Source organism: Hydra vulgaris, chromosome 01 (assembly GCF_038396675.1).
Source record: "Hydra vulgaris chromosome 01, alternate assembly HydraT2T_AEP".
NCBI classification, from domain to species: domain Eukaryota; kingdom Metazoa; phylum Cnidaria; class Hydrozoa; order Anthoathecata; family Hydridae; genus Hydra; species Hydra vulgaris.
The window spans coordinates 44,012,501-44,030,973 of NC_088920.1; the positions used below are offsets into that span (position 1 = coordinate 44,012,501).

The 18,473-nt window shown below is 26.7% G+C and overlaps 1 protein-coding gene across 2 annotated transcripts in view; it reads left to right on the forward strand.

Moving 5' to 3' along the window:
* LOC101236066 (hemicentin-1) overlaps positions 1 to 18,473 on the forward strand; it is a 166,173-nt gene that overhangs the window by 51,562 nt on the left and 96,138 nt on the right. For both annotated transcript variants that reach the window (XM_065788290.1, XM_065788291.1), the window contains exons 12-17: positions 3,431 to 3,682; positions 9,806 to 10,057; positions 12,871 to 13,128; positions 13,330 to 13,584; positions 13,757 to 14,008; positions 15,834 to 16,085. In XM_065788290.1, the coding sequence (XP_065644362.1) occupies positions 3,431 to 3,682; positions 9,806 to 10,057; positions 12,871 to 13,128; positions 13,330 to 13,584; positions 13,757 to 14,008; positions 15,834 to 16,085 (1,521 nt within the window). The remainder of the gene's footprint in view (positions 1 to 3,430; positions 3,683 to 9,805; positions 10,058 to 12,870; positions 13,129 to 13,329; positions 13,585 to 13,756; positions 14,009 to 15,833; positions 16,086 to 18,473) is intronic.

Here is an 18,473-nt window from a genome sequence, read left to right on the forward strand (position 1 = left end):
CTCAGTAAGTAGGCAAAAAGTATTCAACCTTAAGTCTGCTAAGAAAATATCTTACACCTTTTTCTTGGAGCTTGATTTGGTTAATAATAAAATTGACAGAGCTTTGTGTTACTTATTACTCTTTTTATGAAGGAACCATGTAGGAACATAAACTTAGGCAATAAAGATTACCAAAATAATTAATTCAGAATCAGGAACTAGTACTCGGACATATAAAGACATCAACTGTATTGCCAATCTTAACCAATGAGAATGATTAAGGGGATCAATTTTCCAATCTGAGTATTTAACACTCATATTTTCAGCGGCAATTCCAATGCAGTATTCATATAAAAGCCTCTGGTCACTACTTAAATTCTAAAATTTCTTTTTCTAATACAATAAATAGAGACTTAATAAAATCAAAATTAACAACTAAATAAAATTCATTACTGATATTTGCCATTTTTTCTATTGGTCCAGCAAAATGGTTTGGTGACTTAATTGCTCCATAAATTTTTTTAAACAAAGATCTGAAAGGAAGCTCATTCTCATGAAGATTGCAGCCTGAAGTTTTTGTCCAAGTTTTTTTCTCAAACTCCACAACCAATCCCGCTTTATGACTTGTGTTTGTTGAAGTATTGTCTATTAAAACTGCTTTTAGAGTGTTTAAAGAATCATACTCTTCAAGAACTTCGTACAGGTACTAAGCTTGCTTTTTTTCTGTTGTTCCAACATGAGGTAAAACTTTGTGAGTAAGATACTCCCCACTGTAAAGGTTAGGGAGAAGTTTTTTAGTCACAGTCATGTGATGTTCCTTCTCGATTCATCTCTTTAATACAACCTCACCATCTTCTTTTTCTATTTTTATTTTAACTAAAGTTTCATTATCAATTATACCATCAACACCAAGGCAAACAAACTTTCTGTTATTCTCAATGGATTTTAATTCTGACAATACTTTAACTGACTTCTTTTGTCTGTCTATTTTGGATTTGTCTAAACCTAAAAATGATATAATTGCTAGACAACAGTCCTGATAGATTAAGCATAAGAGCATTTCCCTAATGTAGCTCTAATTGAACTTTCTATATTGTTTCTGATCAACTCTATAGCAAAATTCGGAAACTTCCAAAAATTGTAAATTCCTGATGGATTTCTTTCAGGCTCCCATATCTAAAAGGAAAGTTATAAAGTTCATTAACAAAAAATTTTGATATATAAAAAACATAAATTTAAAAAATATAAAATAATGACACAAATTTCAATATATTAGTTTATTACCTCACTAGAGCTAGAGATGACAGATTCTGAATCAGATTCTGATAATGCTATATCTGGAAGTAAATTAGATGTTTCTTGTTGTAATGAATAACTTTAAGCTCACATGTGCAGAAAATATCAAAAAGCCTATCCAATTTTTTAGAAGTGATTTTTTCTGTTAATACTTTGTATTTACTTAGGTTAATTAGCCTGGATATGTTTAGAAGTACTCCCACTTTTTTTTCTACACAATATGTGGACATTAATGGTAACGGAATTTTAACTTTTTTCCATATCATGATTATTTTTTCAGCTATAAGTTTTACAATATGCTAAAACAATAACTTGGATAAGTATTGTTAAGAAAATAAAATTTTTGAATAATCTGTCTGTTTGTGGGTGGTTCTGTATTTGCAAGAGTGTTAAAACTTCTACCTTTTGTGTTTAATACTTGTTTGAAAACATTATTTTTTCCTCCTCCGAAATTTTCCAAAGGCTTTGAGTTAGGGTATCAAATTTTTTATTATTCTTTGTCGTACAGAGTCGTACAGAAAAAGGTAAGCAAAAATATGCAGTAAATGTATATATATATATATATATATATATATATATATATATATATATATATATATATATATATATATATATATATATATATATATATATATATATATATATATATATATATATATACATATACATATACATATATATTTGTGTGTGTGTTAAAAATATTTTAATATTCTAAAAAATCATTATTCGCCAATAAGGCTGATATTCAGCACCTTTTTATGAATCTTATTTAAAGTTGTCTATTCCTTAAATTTTTTTTTCCATTGACCTGGAATTTTTTTTTTTTGCTATATCTTCGCTTCCAACAAAGCTGCAAGCAACCACTATTAGAGTTGGAAGTTACTGGAAGAGAAAAGATGAAGATTGTAGAGCAAGAAAACGATTGACAGACGACTTATAAGATTGCAAATTATATGAATCAGGAAAGCAAGATGAAGAAAGCGAAATCCAAAAAACTGATGTTCAAGGAAAACACTAGAAAAATAAGAGTTTTTGGAGCATTTAATTTTAACTTCTGAATTCTCTAAAACATAATAAATATGTAAAAAATTATTATTCATCTATAAGGCTGATATTCAGCACCTTTTTATGAATTTTTTTTTAAGTTGTTTATTCATTAAAATTTTTTTACAATTAATTTTAACTTTTGAATTCTCTAAAACATAATAAATATATAATAAATGTACAATAAATATATAATAAATAAGAACAAGTAATAAGTCAAAAGTCTAACAGTAATAATATTAATAAAAATATAATTTAATAAAAGTAGTTAATAAAAATAATAAAAAACTCTTTAAATAAAAATATTTCTTTAAACCTATTTAAACACTATTTGAAGTTAATTAGTTTAAACTAAATTAGGTAAGTTTTTTAAATAAGTTTTTAAAAAGGTGGTGAAAATGATTTTAAATTAGAGCACTTTATTATTATTATTTTTTTGATTTATGATGTTTTTATTAAGGTTTTTGATCAATATAAAATTATTTATCAAAATCATAAAAATAGCGAAGTAGGAAATATAGTAATAACTTTTTTCAGTCCTTTTTTGTTGATTTTTATAGGTATATAAAATAATTTTAGCAGCATTTATTTAAAGCATTTTATTGTAAAAGATTGGTCATTATCTGGTAATTAATTCTAAGATGGTTGAAATGGGGATAAGCAAGATAATTATTAAAAAAGTTTAAATAAGAATTTTTTTTTTAAAGTAAAAATATGCTGACAATATTGAGTGTTTAAAATACCATTAATGATATATAATTTTTACATTTGGCTTTTTCTTAGCATAATTTTTATGTTTTTAGTTTCAGGTTTTACAAAGTTGGTAAAATATCATAAACAATTAAATGTTCAAATTTTTAATAGGGTTTTTGTATTATTATTTACTAGGATTAGGGATTATTTGTATTGAGATTTTCAAATTATTATTGTTTGGTGTATGTATTGTTTGGATTGACAATTTGTTGTTGATTATTATTGTTTTCAATAATTATGTAATCAATTGTTAAGTGTTCAGTTACTTGGAGAAAAAGTTTTTTACATTTATTTAGAAAATTTTTTTACATTTATATTTTTGTTCTTTTTTCATTTTTTATTTAATTTTTATGTGCAGATCTGGAACAACCTTCAATTAAGTCATCGCAAAATATAAGTGTTTTAACTGTTGGTAGCCAGTTGCTACTTATATGTGAAGCTCTTGGCAATCCAACTGTAGGTTACAAATGGCTAAAAAATGATGAGGTAGTGAGCAATACCAAAGAGTTACATTTTGAAAGAGTTAATGAAAATACAAAAGGGAGTTATACATGTGACGTTAGCAATGGGTTTACTACAAAGTCCAGTGTTGTATACCTTGGTGCACAATGTAAGAATTTTCAAGTTATTTTTTATATATGGCAATATATAAAATCCAAGACTGTTTATGTGTATTTTTATTATCATATGAAATGATAAAAGTTAACTTTCATAAATTAATAAAAGTACTCGCATTTTTTTTTGGAAAAAAAAAAAAATAGAATTTAAAAAAAATTTTCTTAAGTCATTTTTTAGATGTTGGTAACAAAATTATTACCTTTCTAATGTCATACTGAAAATTAATTTTTTTCATAAAAAAAATTAAAAAGTAAACCTCACTAACAAGAAAATAACAAGGAAATAAATTTACTTTCAGAGCAAATGAGAAAATTTTATTTCAACAACCACGTAGATTTATTTCCACAACAACAAAATTTACCTGTGCAAAAAGAAAACATCTTCGTCTTCAGATTGACAAAATAAATTCATCTTTTTTAAAAAAAAGGTGTATCCACCTCCACATTAACATAGTAAAATCTGTTCAAAAAAATCATAAACAACAAGTTCACTTTTAGTGCTTTATTATTATTTATTATGTAATTTTTTCATTCTTCAGGTTTATATATATATATACATATATATATATATATATATATATATATATATATATATATATATATATATATATATATATATATATATTAGGGTATTTCATAAAAAGGTAAAACCTTAAGGGCCACTTTAGGGGGTAAAAGTATTAAAATTAATATTTTCTAATTTTTTTTTGTATTTATGTTTGTAAAGACTTATTTAATCAAAATAAAATAGTCTCTATTCTCAAAAAGGTTTTAAACATGTAAAAGTTGTTTCAAGAAATACTAAATTCCATAAATATTTAGAAAATTACATAAGTACAAAATATTTTTAAAATATTCTCAAAACTCATAAAACTACATTTTATTTTCGTTTTACATTTAAAACAGTACTGTTATTAATTTCTCAATTATAATCAGCTTCATAGGTTGTTATCAAAGTTATGTAAAAGAAAAAGCCTGGAGAGGGAACAAAGATATATGAAATCATTAGTCAAAACCATACGGTTTTTACTCAGATAAAAAAATTTGAATCAATTTTGCTTTAAATTAAAATACAGCAATTCCAGTAAATTTATGATCCTCTCTATTCTCTCTTAAAAAATTGTTATCAACAAAAAAAACATAAGAAAATAGAGTTTGTTTGTTCTATCTCCTACCGTTTCTATTTTACTTATAATTTTTTTTTACAAGAAATATTCCCTGCCTTTTCTCCTCAGAATGTGCTCTGTTTATTAGATCTTGAACTAACTAAACTGAAGATTCTATTGTGTTTCATTGGTTTTTTTAGAAAAAATTATAAAGAACTTATAAAAAAATTAACAAAAGTAACAAATTAACAAAAATCTCAGAGTCAAACAGGATCAAGTCCTTTGATTGTTGCTCAGTTTCTAGATAAAATTTTTTTTATTTTTCAAAACTGTAGTGGAGTCTTCATCCATTGAGTTTCTGCCTTTCCATGCCTAAGCTGTCAAAAACTAGCTATGACTTGTCTGTTGTTAATGGGGTCAAACTAGGAGGCTCATCTTTACTGAAATTGAGGCTAATCAATATAGCTCGGTCCATTAACTAGCGCTCCAAAGGAAAACTGTCACATAGACATCTTTGTAAACTGTACAGTTTTTCGGTCATATCACCAAATTCCCTACATTCTTTAACTGCTAGGGCAAAAACTACCGAGGTGGGATCCAGATACCAAGTATGTCTGAGAATAGAACTTAAAACAGCTCAAAAGCCAAGTAGATTCCATTTTTCAAAGCTTATTATTTGTCATTAGGCTTTCATATCCTAATAAAAAATATTAATTAACATTTTAAATCACTTTTATCAATAATGAGCTTCCTAACTTAAATATTAAAAGACCATATACCTGTGGTGTCGCCAAAGAACCTAGCCAGGTTGTCCACGCCTCCTAAAAAATCCTAAAATATTCTAATATTAGAAAAACTTCCTAAAAAGACCTAATTTCTCCTAAAGTATAGATGATTTTCTCAAATACTCCTAAATTCTCCTAAATTATTTGTTCTGAGTATAATGCATAAACTATTATTAGCCGATCAACAATAAAGTTAATGAAATGGTTCAGTCTTAAAGTTAGTACTGTTGTATACTGAGAGAAAATAAAATTTTTATCTCCTGATATTTTTCTTTTACTCCAAATGTTTTTTTCTAAAAATATAATTTTGTAATACGTTTTTTTTAACTTTTTCAATTATTACCTATTATAAAGTTTGGGCAGTTGATGTTATGCTTTCAAAACATTTTTTTCGATTAAGTGAAAACAAATCTGAATTATTTACTGCAATGTTTAGTGATAGTCAAATAGCTAAACAATTTTCTCGTGGGAAAACAAAGTGGACTTATCTTGTGTGCTTTGGAATTGCACCATATTTTAAGGAAATTTTGTGTGAGACATTATCAGAGCTTGATCAGTTTGTTTGCCAATTTAATAAATCTTACAACCAAGTTGTCAAGAAGAGTCAGATGGATTTGCATGTTAGATATTGGGACTCTTCATTAGAGATGGTAAAGACAAGATATTTCAACTCTGAATTCTTGGGAAAAGCTGCTGCAGTCAATATTATGATAATTTTCCGTAAATGTATGAGTGGTTTAGAAGAAGACATGTTAACATGTCTTTCTTCTCTAATTTGAATGTTAAAAAAATTGAATGTGAACTCAGTCAGTAAGTATCATTTGGATCATGTGGCCTTTACACAATGCACTGTTCATTCAAGAATGGTACAAATGCTTCAGGATGGAAATTGAACAAATTAGTGTCTTCATTGTATAAGATATTCCATAAGAGCCCTTCTTGTCGTGCTGATTTCAAAAATCTTACTCAAGCTCAGTCTTCAGAGTTTGCTCTACAGTTCTGTAGCCATCGTTGGATTGAAAATAAGAAAGTAGCAAAGAGAACGATGGAGATCAAAGACAGCAATGGAGAGCAAAGAGAGCGATGGAAATATGTCTCAAGATTATTGTGATTATTGACTTTTAGAAAAATTTACCTAAAAGCAAGCAACTTGGTCAATGTAAGCCTGGGCTAAATACCAGTTATGATTACCTTTCTTCATGCTGTAAAGATGTGTTAGTCCCTATAAAGTTGCAATTTTTTAAGGAAACTGCAAAATTGTTAAATTCTTTCTTGTTAGTTTTCCAAACTGACTGTCCTATGACACCTTTTTTTGTGGAAACATTTGAGAATTTACTGAGGCTATTTTTATCAAAATTTATCAAAAAAGAAGTTTTGTCTGAAGCATCCCCAACTTTTAAATTATTAAAAGTTGATATCAGTGATGTCAAAAATCAAGTGTTGGTCACAAATATTGATCTTGGGTTTGGAATAAAATATGAGTTGCAGCAACTGAAATTTAGAAAAAAAGTTACTGATGCACAAATCCATAATTTTAAAACAGAAGTTCAACAGTTTTTAGTTACAATGTGCAAACATATGGTTGAAAAAAGTGCTCTAAACTCATATTTTGCCAGATACTTATTATTTTTATCACTTTTGTACATGGTGGAATCTCATGACATGTGTGAACTTTATTTTGACAAGTTGTTGCTGAAATTTATTGCTTATAAAAAGGTATCACCTTCAATTGTTGATCAAGCCAAGTTGCAGTATTTACAATTTTTAACTACTGTTGTTAAAGTGAACAAGGAGAAATTTCCTGGGTTCAAAAAAGAAAGTGATAGATTGGGTTCTTTTTTGGTTTAATATACAGATGCTTCAAGATTCAAGGACTTAATAAAAATTTACCAATTGTTACTAATATTATCCCATGATTTAGTATAAATGACCAACTTCTGGATAATAATATGCTAACTGATACTCTTATTGCACAGACAATTGTACATGACCACATGTGCAGTGAAAATATAAAATCATCCCAATTGGCTATGACAACTAAACTTATGGGACATAAGTTTAGTTGTCATAGGATGGATGAAAACTATACTTTAGTATCAGAAAGAGAAGTCCCTGAATGCCTTAAAAACTGACCGTGAAACTAAACTGAGAAAATTTAATAAAGAGATTACTAGATATAATGAGCAAATTCACACCCTTGAAGGTACCATACTTCAGCTCAGATATGATGCAGATGAGTATGGATTGCAAACGGAAAAGCAGAAATCATTGATAGAAATTAAGTCAACAATTCTAAAATCTAACGCGCTAAAGAGGGTTACCTCTGAAAAGCAGGACTTACTAGAAAAAATAACAGCAGCAAAAAAAGTACTTATTGACAAGAAAGCTGAGATTTAGGTTTGGATTTTTAAGTTTTTCAATCGTTTTGTTTTTCTGATTTGACTATTTCTTTTTATGACTGGATAATATAAAATATAAACTTTAGTTTTTGAAATTGGCTGTGTATTTTAATGATTTTTTATTATTTATTGTTTGTTACTTAGTCATAAAGTCATCTATTTAGTGCAATATTATGTTTGATAAATTTCTAATACAAGTATGAAATTGATTCATTTCAAGTTAATATTTTTGTATATGTAGAGATGTTAAATTATTTTAAATAACAGTGTTTGGGCCCTAATTTTATCTTAATCATCTTAGCTAGGCATTCTTACAGTTTTTAAATGAAATTAAAATTTTTTAGTGCTACCTTATTTTTGAAATCCTCCTAAAATCTCCTAAGATTTTATCCCTTTTTTTAAAATTTTTTGATAAATCTCCTTAAAAGACTTTTTAAGTTTTATCCTAAATTATCCTAATTTTTTCAGACAAAAAAATTGTGGCTACCCTACCAGCTCTGCTTATAGAAATCACTATGTATTGAAAAGACAAATGAATATATAGCAGTTATTCCATTTTTTGTGTTTCTTAGTCAGGTTTGAAATTCATTCATTAAAAGATACAATTTTAAATAATATAAACCTTTTCCAATAAATATTGAATGGCAAGCTAATTCTGGTAAGTAAAATTTAAATCTAATTTAGAGGCTATAATTTGGATAGCAGTACCGCCATGCGGATGCGTGTCATAAGATTACATTGATGGAAACATTGCTAAATGAAGGCATTTTTCCGCAAAAAAAAACAATATTTGTTAATAAAATAAAATTAAAATAAAAGCCCTCAACTTTTGTGTTTTAGTGCCGCCCGAAACTTGCCCAAATACATTAAAATTGCTTAAAGTCTCTATCTGTATCTTTGTCTAATTCGTCGCTGGTGTAACTAGCAGACCTTAGATAATCTAAATCATTCTTGTAAAATTCTGCTGATAATTTTTATTCAATTTGGATGCGCTTCTTTTACTTCTTCATACAGATCTCATATCTTTTATCTCTACCTCCAATACCTCATTTCTTTCACCTAGCTGATCATTTAAGAAAGTAATATCATCTTCCTTGACTTTCACTTTCCTTATTTTATCTTTTAATATTTCAATGAGTAATTTTTTCAATGAGTTCATTGAAAAAATTACCTAAACTGTTGTTTTGTAAGCACTTTAAATCCACCAAGTATCCAAGGAACCATAAGTTTAAAAAATTATATGAAATATATTTCAAGGAAACATTATTTACTGAAAAAAATTTAAAACTTTATTTTCAAAAATAAAAAAAATGTGCAGTTTAAAAATTTTTTTATTTGGTTAATATTTATGGGTGTTGGGGTTTTGAAAAAACTTTTATAAGTTTACATTATTTTTGGAAGTAGAGCCCATTTTATTTTACAAACATAAGTTGAAAAAAAAAAAGAAAAAAAAATTTTAGTGAAAAATAAGACTTACTACTAATGGTTTTAAAAATGGTACAACGCGCCCTAAATATTGCTCCTTTTACCCCCTGAAGGGACCCTTAGGATTTTCAAAAATTTAAAAAAAAAATAATTTTAGCACTAAATCATGGTCAGATGATAAGCTAGGGCTTCTTTTTTTTCATCAGACATGACCATTTTTTGAAATGCTCTAATGTATATATATATATATATATATATATATATATATATATATATATATATATATATATATATATATATATATATATATATATATATATTTATATATATATATATGATGCATATATTATATGATATGATTATTGTTATGAATTAAACTTTAAACATTTTGAAATATTTAGACATAAAAACACCTCGACTTCGGTTCTCAAATTTTGAAACAGTCATCGAAGAAGATTTTCTATCAATGTTTTGTGAAGTTGATAGCACATCACCTGTTTATTTCAAGTGGTGGAAAAATGGAAAACTTCTCGATCATGAATTATCTGTTCTTGTGTTAAAGGTTAAACGAAATGATTCAGGTCTTTACAAATGTCAAGCGCAAAATAATGCTGGAAGTAAAGTATCAAATGAGCAGTTTCTAAATGTGATGTGTAAGTTATATTTAAACAATACTTATTGTATTACAAATGTTACAGGTTTTATAAGAAGTTATAACTGTACAATACTATACTACTATACTATACAATAATAAAAACATATGTATGTTTTTATAATTGTATAAACATACGTATTTATATTTGTATTATAACTTATTGTGTCAGATTAATTCTTTTGCACCTAAATTTAATATGTGTAAACAGTAAAAATCAACACACTATTTAAAATGGTAGAATAGTAAGAGGAGACATCATATTTACCCAATAAAACTATATATTTTCTTAAAGAAAAATAAATATATAACTTATATCTTATAAAATAAAATTCGTTTATCAATAATTTTTTATATCAATAAAAAATGTTTATCAAAACTTTAAGCTATCAGAAATGTTTTTTGCAACAAAAGTAGATACAAATAGAGTGCTCAAAAATCTATCGAGATTTCAGAAATTTTGGACAATTTCTCACTGTTTCTAATCAAACCTTTAAGAATTCTCTTTCCTAATAGTATTCCTTTTGCCTGAATGTTTTTTGATTTACAGGCGCACAATCTTTTTTAACTATTCCTGAAGCAAAAATTAATTTATCCCAGCTAATTTAAAAGAAAAACTTAAAGTTATCATTTAAAAACATAAATCGAAGCAGTTTTAGTTAATGGTTTTTCTTTTTAAAACCTTTATTTATAAACCTCTTACTAGAGGGTCGTTGTTGACCAGTTTCTGTGCAAAAGATTTTGCATATAGTTATATAATATATAATTGCATAGCTATTAAATTAAAAATGATATCAAATTAAATTTACTAGGTATTGACTAGCTTCTATTTATTCTGCTACACTGAAAACTCCTGCTATATTTTGATAACATATTCTGTTATATTGATAACTCCCAATTAAACTGTCTAAAAATTCATGTGAAATGAAAATCGATGTTAAAAAAGTAAATTTTAAAAACAGCTCAAGATTAAGATTTTCATTAAGAAAAAAGAAGAAAAAAGAAGAATTATTGTTTTTCTTTTATTAATATTTCAATATTTAAAAAATATTTTGGTCACTTAATAAACTACCAAAAATGTTAACTAAACCAGTTTAAAGTAAACATTCTGATTAAAAGATAAATAGATAATACTGCTTTTCTAAATATGCAAATGCAACTTTTATTATTTTTTTCATCAATACTTGCAAATGCATTAATTTGCTATTATTTGCAATACTTGCACATGCATTAACTTGCTAAGTAAAATAAAATTAGAGTTACACAATTGATTTGTCCTCTTTTGACAACTATATAAGATTAACTATATATAAAAATTATGTTTTGGATTAGGTTAGACAAAAAAAGTTGAGAGCTGCTATTTAAAAACGTTTTGACACAAAAAAAAGCGTGAAATTAATAGTTAGTTTAAAAATGTTTGTGTTAACATGTCTATTTCACACAACTCAAATATAATAACCTTAAAAAGTCACTTTATTCAATTAGAATCTATACAAAATCTTTGATAAAAAATTGTAGGGTAGAATAAAAATTTCAAAAAACAAACTAGTTTTTTTAACCAGGAAAATATTAGTTGTTGAGCTCAAAACAGTTGTAATTAAAAAGTTTATTTGCACAATTTTGTACCAGTTAATCTATCTTTGTTTAGTCTGAATACAATTATATATCTGTTTGGTATAATCTAACTTATTTATTTCTATATTTGGAGATTTTTTTTTTTACATTCTTTTAATTATAATATTTTAGAATTATTTAGATTTTTTTTCTCTATTTCTTAAAAACAGTAAAAGATAATTGAACTTCAAAATACTTTTTTGCATAAATTCAAAAGTAACCAATTAAACACTTTTATTATCACTAATCACCATTTGAATGTTTCTAACGTGTTTCTAATGTGTTTTAAACAATGCTACATGCTGTGCGGTACTTTCCTGTCATGATTTGATGTTCTTCTAAATCTTGTTCTAAAATTTTATTTTTTAAATCTAGTTCTGCATAACATGTATATGTAACATATCAACATATAGTATTTAATGTTTTATTTAATTTACATTGAAGAAAGAATTGAAGAAAAAAAAAAGTTTAAAAAAAAAAGAAAACAAATAAGAAGATCAAGTTAAAAAATCTTAAAAAAAAAAGAAAAAAAAAAGTAAAGAAAGTTGACGTTTTCAATCAAAGAAAAGTCAAAAATATTATTTAAGAAATATTATTGAGAAATATGAACCATCATCTCTAAATTTTTAATACAGCAGTGTCAAGCATGGAGTTTATTGTAAAACTTGCACCTTTTTTACACAAAATGTGAGCTATAATTATACTGCTTTTGTAAATCAGGAGGCTTAAGTGAATTTCTGAGTTGTGCTGTTGCTAGGCATTTGTCAACTACACATGAATGAGCATACTAAAGCTAATCACAATATAAACTAAAATATGGCGAATGATACAAGAAACAAGTATGTCATCAGAGATAAAAGAAATTCAGTACTAATTGCTTCATTATCAAAAGCTGTTTCCGTGTAAACTTGGTTTTCATTGCAAAGTATTTTTTTATTATTACTAAACGTTTTTTTACATTACTTGTATTTTTGACTTGCTTTACTTACTAACTTGTTTTTATTTCATTTCATTTTTTCAAGACTGAAGTTTTAGTATTGGTTCTTTTCTTGTCTTTGCAATTAGGCATAAATTATCTGTGTAAAATAGATCCTAAGTCAAACCAACACTACATACACATATACATATATATATATATATATATATATATATATATATATATATATATATATATATATATATATATATATATAAATCTAGATATGGATCGACCTGTTATTAACAGACTTCAAGGAGCAAAATCAAATATTGAAGGAGACAGTTTGCTTATGTCATGCTCTGCTGATGCAAATCCATCACGTTCAAACTTAAGTTTTTCATGGAAACTTAATGGTCGACTTATTTTACATGGTGCTTTTCTTAGTATAAGTAATGCAACTAAAAAAGATTCTGGTATTTATGAATGTTCAGTAAAAAACAGTGTTGGTGTTTCCAAGGAAGAGTTCATAAACATTCAATGTAAGAAGTATATAATTTTATTTATTAACATTTTTTAATAAAAATTGTCAATGTTTTTATGTTAAACATTAAATAATATACATGTTAAATACATACATGTATAATAATATTTTCTAGTCTACTTTTCATATCATATATTTTTTTCAAATTTAAGTTTGGTTTTTACATGTCATATTTTCTACTTTCTTATGTGCTATTTAGATTTGGATGAACCTAGTTTGATACTTCTACAGGATAGCATTGTGTTGGAAGGAAGTAGCCTGACCCTTCACTGTCTTTCAGCTGGTTCATTTCCATTGTCTTACTTTTGGATAAAAAATAATACTTTGATAAATTATACTAATGAACATTTAATATTTAAAGCTATTACTCGGCTCGATCAAGGAATGTATCAGTGTAAAGTTTCAAACAATGTTTCAAGCAAATTTTCAGCTGCAGTAAATATTCAAGTAGTTTGTATGTTTGTTTATTACAATTATTTTCTGTTTTAATAGGTTTAATCAGTACAATATATCTATGGTAACTGAGATGTTTAGTATATAGAACAGTTTCCAAATGTCATGTTCAACAAGTTTGAAGTGTAAATAATTTGCGAACAGTACAAAAATGTTATATTATATATTTTTAGATCTTGATGAACCTGTTATTGCAATGTCTAAAGATCTGAACTCCTTATTTGAAGGGGCTCAGTTACTTTTGTCCTGCAACACAGTTGGAAGTATGAACATAAGTTATCAATGGTTTAAAAATAATGATCTAATAAGCAACAATAAAGAGTTGTTTTTTCAAAATTTTACTAATAATGACACTGGAAGTTATAGATGCTATGTTACTAATGGATATATGAAAAAGTTTAATGTGGTTTTCCTTGCTGCTCATTGTAAGAATTATTTTTAAAATAAATTTGTGTAGTTTTACTAAAATCAAACTTTGTTTTTATTTAATAAATCTTATAAATATTAAAGTATAAATATCCAATAAATAACAATTTTTTTAATATGCTTCGTCTTTACAAGTAAGGTTGCCCACAGATAAAAACTATTTAATAACTCTTTGCATTATTATTTCATCATTATAGGCTGTATTGCACGTTGTGATAGGTCGCATTATCATTTTATGGATTAATCTTATACGTCTTCATGGGATAAGATTCAATCGAGCTAATATTGCTCCTCTTTGTTATTCAGTAAAGTTGTATCCTTATACTTTAACTGTTCCTTTTCTTTATCAAAAAACTTATATTCACTTTTTTTTTTCTTGAAGATCTAATGATGTCAGCCTTGGAATAGTCTCCCATCTTCATGTTTTCCTGACTTATTCAGTTTAGATTTTTTTAAACTTTTTTTTTTTTATTAATTTGTTTTCTTGCTTGTAAGCTCTCTTGTTTACTTCCTAACTTTTTCTAATAACTTCTAATAACTAATAATAACTTCTAATTGAAACTTAAAAATTTTTGCTTGTAGCCATAATTAAAGAAAATTTATTTAAAGAAAAATCATTTTATTGTATGACATCATTAAAAACTTGCAAAAAAAGTTAATTTGGGCACAGAAAGAATTAATTTGGGCATATGGTTCAATTATGACCTCAATTCTTCATGATTCTCAATTCTTATCTCTATATTAATTATTTTATCAAACAATAAAAATTAGAAAATAAAAATTTCTTATCATTTACAACAAAATTAATGGCTGGCAATTTTTATAAGTAATTTGTAATGGTTACCAGTAAATTTTCCTTGATTTATAAGACCAAAATTATGGTGTTTTGATCCTATTCTACTAGCAAGCAATAAATTTTTAGTTTTTATTCTGCTGTTCTATCTCCTTTCTAAAATTTCATTAAATTTATAGAATACTTTGCAAACACACCATGTAGTTTATTGTGACAAGAGAGGGTTATTAATATTTATATAAGTAGTTTAAGAATAGTGCCACAAACTTTATTTGTCTTTAAATGCTTCAAAATGTTGTGATTGAGTTTAAAATGCTTTAAAATGTTGAAAATTTTAAAACTTTTTAAATTTTTGATTTTTAAAACTTTACTAATGTTTTTGAAATTAGTTTTAATTTTTTTCAGGATAAAAAAATGTTTGTTTTAAAAATTTAGTAATTTTATATTTGAATTAAAACTAAACATTTAACAATATTCTAGTTTTAAACCATATAGTTTTTTTTTTATTATAAATTAAACATGGACATAGATTTAGAATTCTTTGGTGTTTTTCTTTAAATTTTTGAATAATTTTCATAAGCTTTATCAACTTTCTATATATGGTTGCAAATTTGAGGTGAAATACATAAAATTAATCTTTTCCAGCATTGAAAACTTGTGATTAATTTTATGAATTTTTTGTTTAACAACTTGTTTAACATCAGAAACCAGTTTAAGACTGGTTTCTGTTGTTAAACAAGTTTTATGAGTTCCTCATACCCTCGTACTCATAATTAAATGAGCATATCATGAATTTTCTTAATTAAATTACCTCTACTATGGATAAAGAGTCTTGCCTGCCCTATCTTGCCTGCCCTAACTCTTGATAATGTGTAATATTATAATAGTTTTTTGTAATTGATATAATTGTTTTTTTTAGAAAAAAAACCTAATACTACTTTATAACTTTTTAAAACTTTTAAAGGTTTTTTTGTTAATTAAATTGCCATAGCAACATTATTGTTTTATGTTTTTGCTTTAAATTGTTTTAGTTACTAGTGTTCCTTGGCTAGAGTTCCTTCCTTACTATTCTATAGTAGAAGGGACACCTTTAATAATTTTGTGTCACGTTAATTCTTCGGATCATGTGAAATATTTTTGGTACAAAGATGGAAAAAAGCTGCCAGATTTATCTAAAAGTTTGTACATGGTTACAAGTAGAAATAGTAGTGGTGTTTATGCATGTGTGACATCAACTAAATATTCAACAAAAATGTCGAATTCACAATACTTGGAAATATTTTGTAAGTTATTTAAATCATTTAAAAAGTTAAGTCATTTTGCTTTGTTTTTAACGACTTTTGTAGTATTGTTTTGTAATGTAATGAAGTTAGGGTAGAGATAAAATCGTCACTCTAAAGCTGTTCTGGTCCTTTTAATCACTTTAGCTTAATAACAATTTAAGGGACTAAAAAAAATTTAGGCCTAAAGGCTTCATGTTTCAAAAGCTACAGTGCCTAATGTAATGACCACATATAAAAGAGGCAAAAAATATTATTACCAAAACACAATAGCAAGAGGAAAACAACTTTAATGTTAATTATCATGAATTGCCACAAAACAACCACCCCAAAAGTTACTGTCTTGCTTAATGACCATCTTAAGCATCCAGTTTCTTATAAAAATCTTGGATGATAGCTACACAAAGCTTGAAAATTTGGCCATCTGGAAACCTCTGCACTCAACAAAAAACATTGCAAAGTGTTTATGGTGCAAGCGGTGCAAAAACCATCCAAGCTATGGTCTGTGGAGCAGTGGAGGAATGTGATATTTTCTGATAAATCATCATTTAACTTATTTAAGACCTCAGGCCTGGTTTATATCTGTGCATCTTATGGTCTTGGAACTATTTTTGGATAGAAATGCAATATTCTAGGAAGATAATGCCCCTATAACAACAGCTCAAATGGTCTCTTAAAGGTACACAGAACAGATTTTAAATTGAAATGGTGGTGCTAAACAAAAGTACATAAAAGTATGGCATGGGAATTCAAACCTAGTTTCCTGACAAATAAGTGAATTTTTACAAATGTAAAAGCCTGGGCCAAGCATGCCCATATTGGAGTCTTTAAGAATTGAAGGAAGATGACCATAAACACTAAGATCACAAGATAAGATAGTTAAAGTATATATATATATATATATATATATATATATATATATATATATATATATATATATATATATATATATATATATATGTATATATATATATATATATATATATATATATATATATATATATATATATATATATATATAAATTATAAATTATATTAGTGCATTCTACTTTAATTAAATTAAATATTCTAATTTAATTTATATATATATATATATATATATACACATATATATGTATAAATATATACATATATATATACATTTATATATACATATATATATATATATATATATATATATATATATATATATATATATATATATATACATATATATATATATTTTTTTGTTTTTTTGTTAATTCATGTCCCCAAGGCCCAGAAGGCCACTACAGACGGGGAGGCTACTTAATTGTGGTTATAATCCTCTCTCAACTCTATAACTCTGAAACACGAACCTTGGCGAACAAGGCCGCTGCGCAGAGAAACAAGTTGATATATATATATATATATATATATATATACTTACATACATATATATATACAGTATCGGACAAAACGAGTGCAACCAAATAATGCTAATTTAGTTTCTTTATATAAAAGTGCTGCACTTTTTCAATTTAGAGAAATAACTAAGTAACTGTTTAGAGATAAAGTTCTTCAAGTTTTATTCATCACAAAGTTTATTATTTGTACACGAAAATTAATAAATTAATCAAAAGTATTAAAAAAAGTTGATTTCCTTCTGGACAAAACAAGTGCAACTCGACAAAATGATGACCAAGCTGTATTTGTTGTCGATCACAGCCCTGCATCTTCGAGGTATAGATTTGATCAGGTGATTAATGAAACTTTATGGAATCGCTGCCCAGGCCTTTTGGATTTGTTCAAACAGTTGATCCTTATTACTAACACCTTCGCAATTAATTCTGCGGTTGACGATCTCCCACAGGTTCTTGATAGGGCTGAGATCTGGAGATTGAGGCGGCCAATCCATCACCGATAAGTGGTTGTCTTGAAACCACTGCTTGACTACTTTTGCAGTGTGTTTCGGATCGTTGTCTTGCTGAAAAACCCATTTTATTGGCATATTCCATTCAGCATGAGGTAATATAACATCTTTCAGGATATTTTTATACATAAAACGGTCCATTATTCCATCGTTTCGATGTATTGGACCTAGACCATTAGCAGAAAAACACCCCCAGACCATTACATTGTCTCCACCATGCTTCACGGTCTTATGGCAGTAACGTAAATCGAGGCGTTTTCTGGCCGGTCGACGTACACGGCAAATGCCATCGCTACCAATGATGTTGAACTTCAATTCATCACTGAACAGGACAGTTTGCCATTTCTGCACATTTCAGTCAATATGAGATGTAGCAAACAGGAGTCTTTTCTTCTGGTTTTTTAGTGAAATCAGCGGTTTCTTTGCAAGGCGTTGAGAAAACAATCCAGCTTCAACAGTACGTTGTCTGATTGATCGGTCCGATACAGGCAGCTCTAATT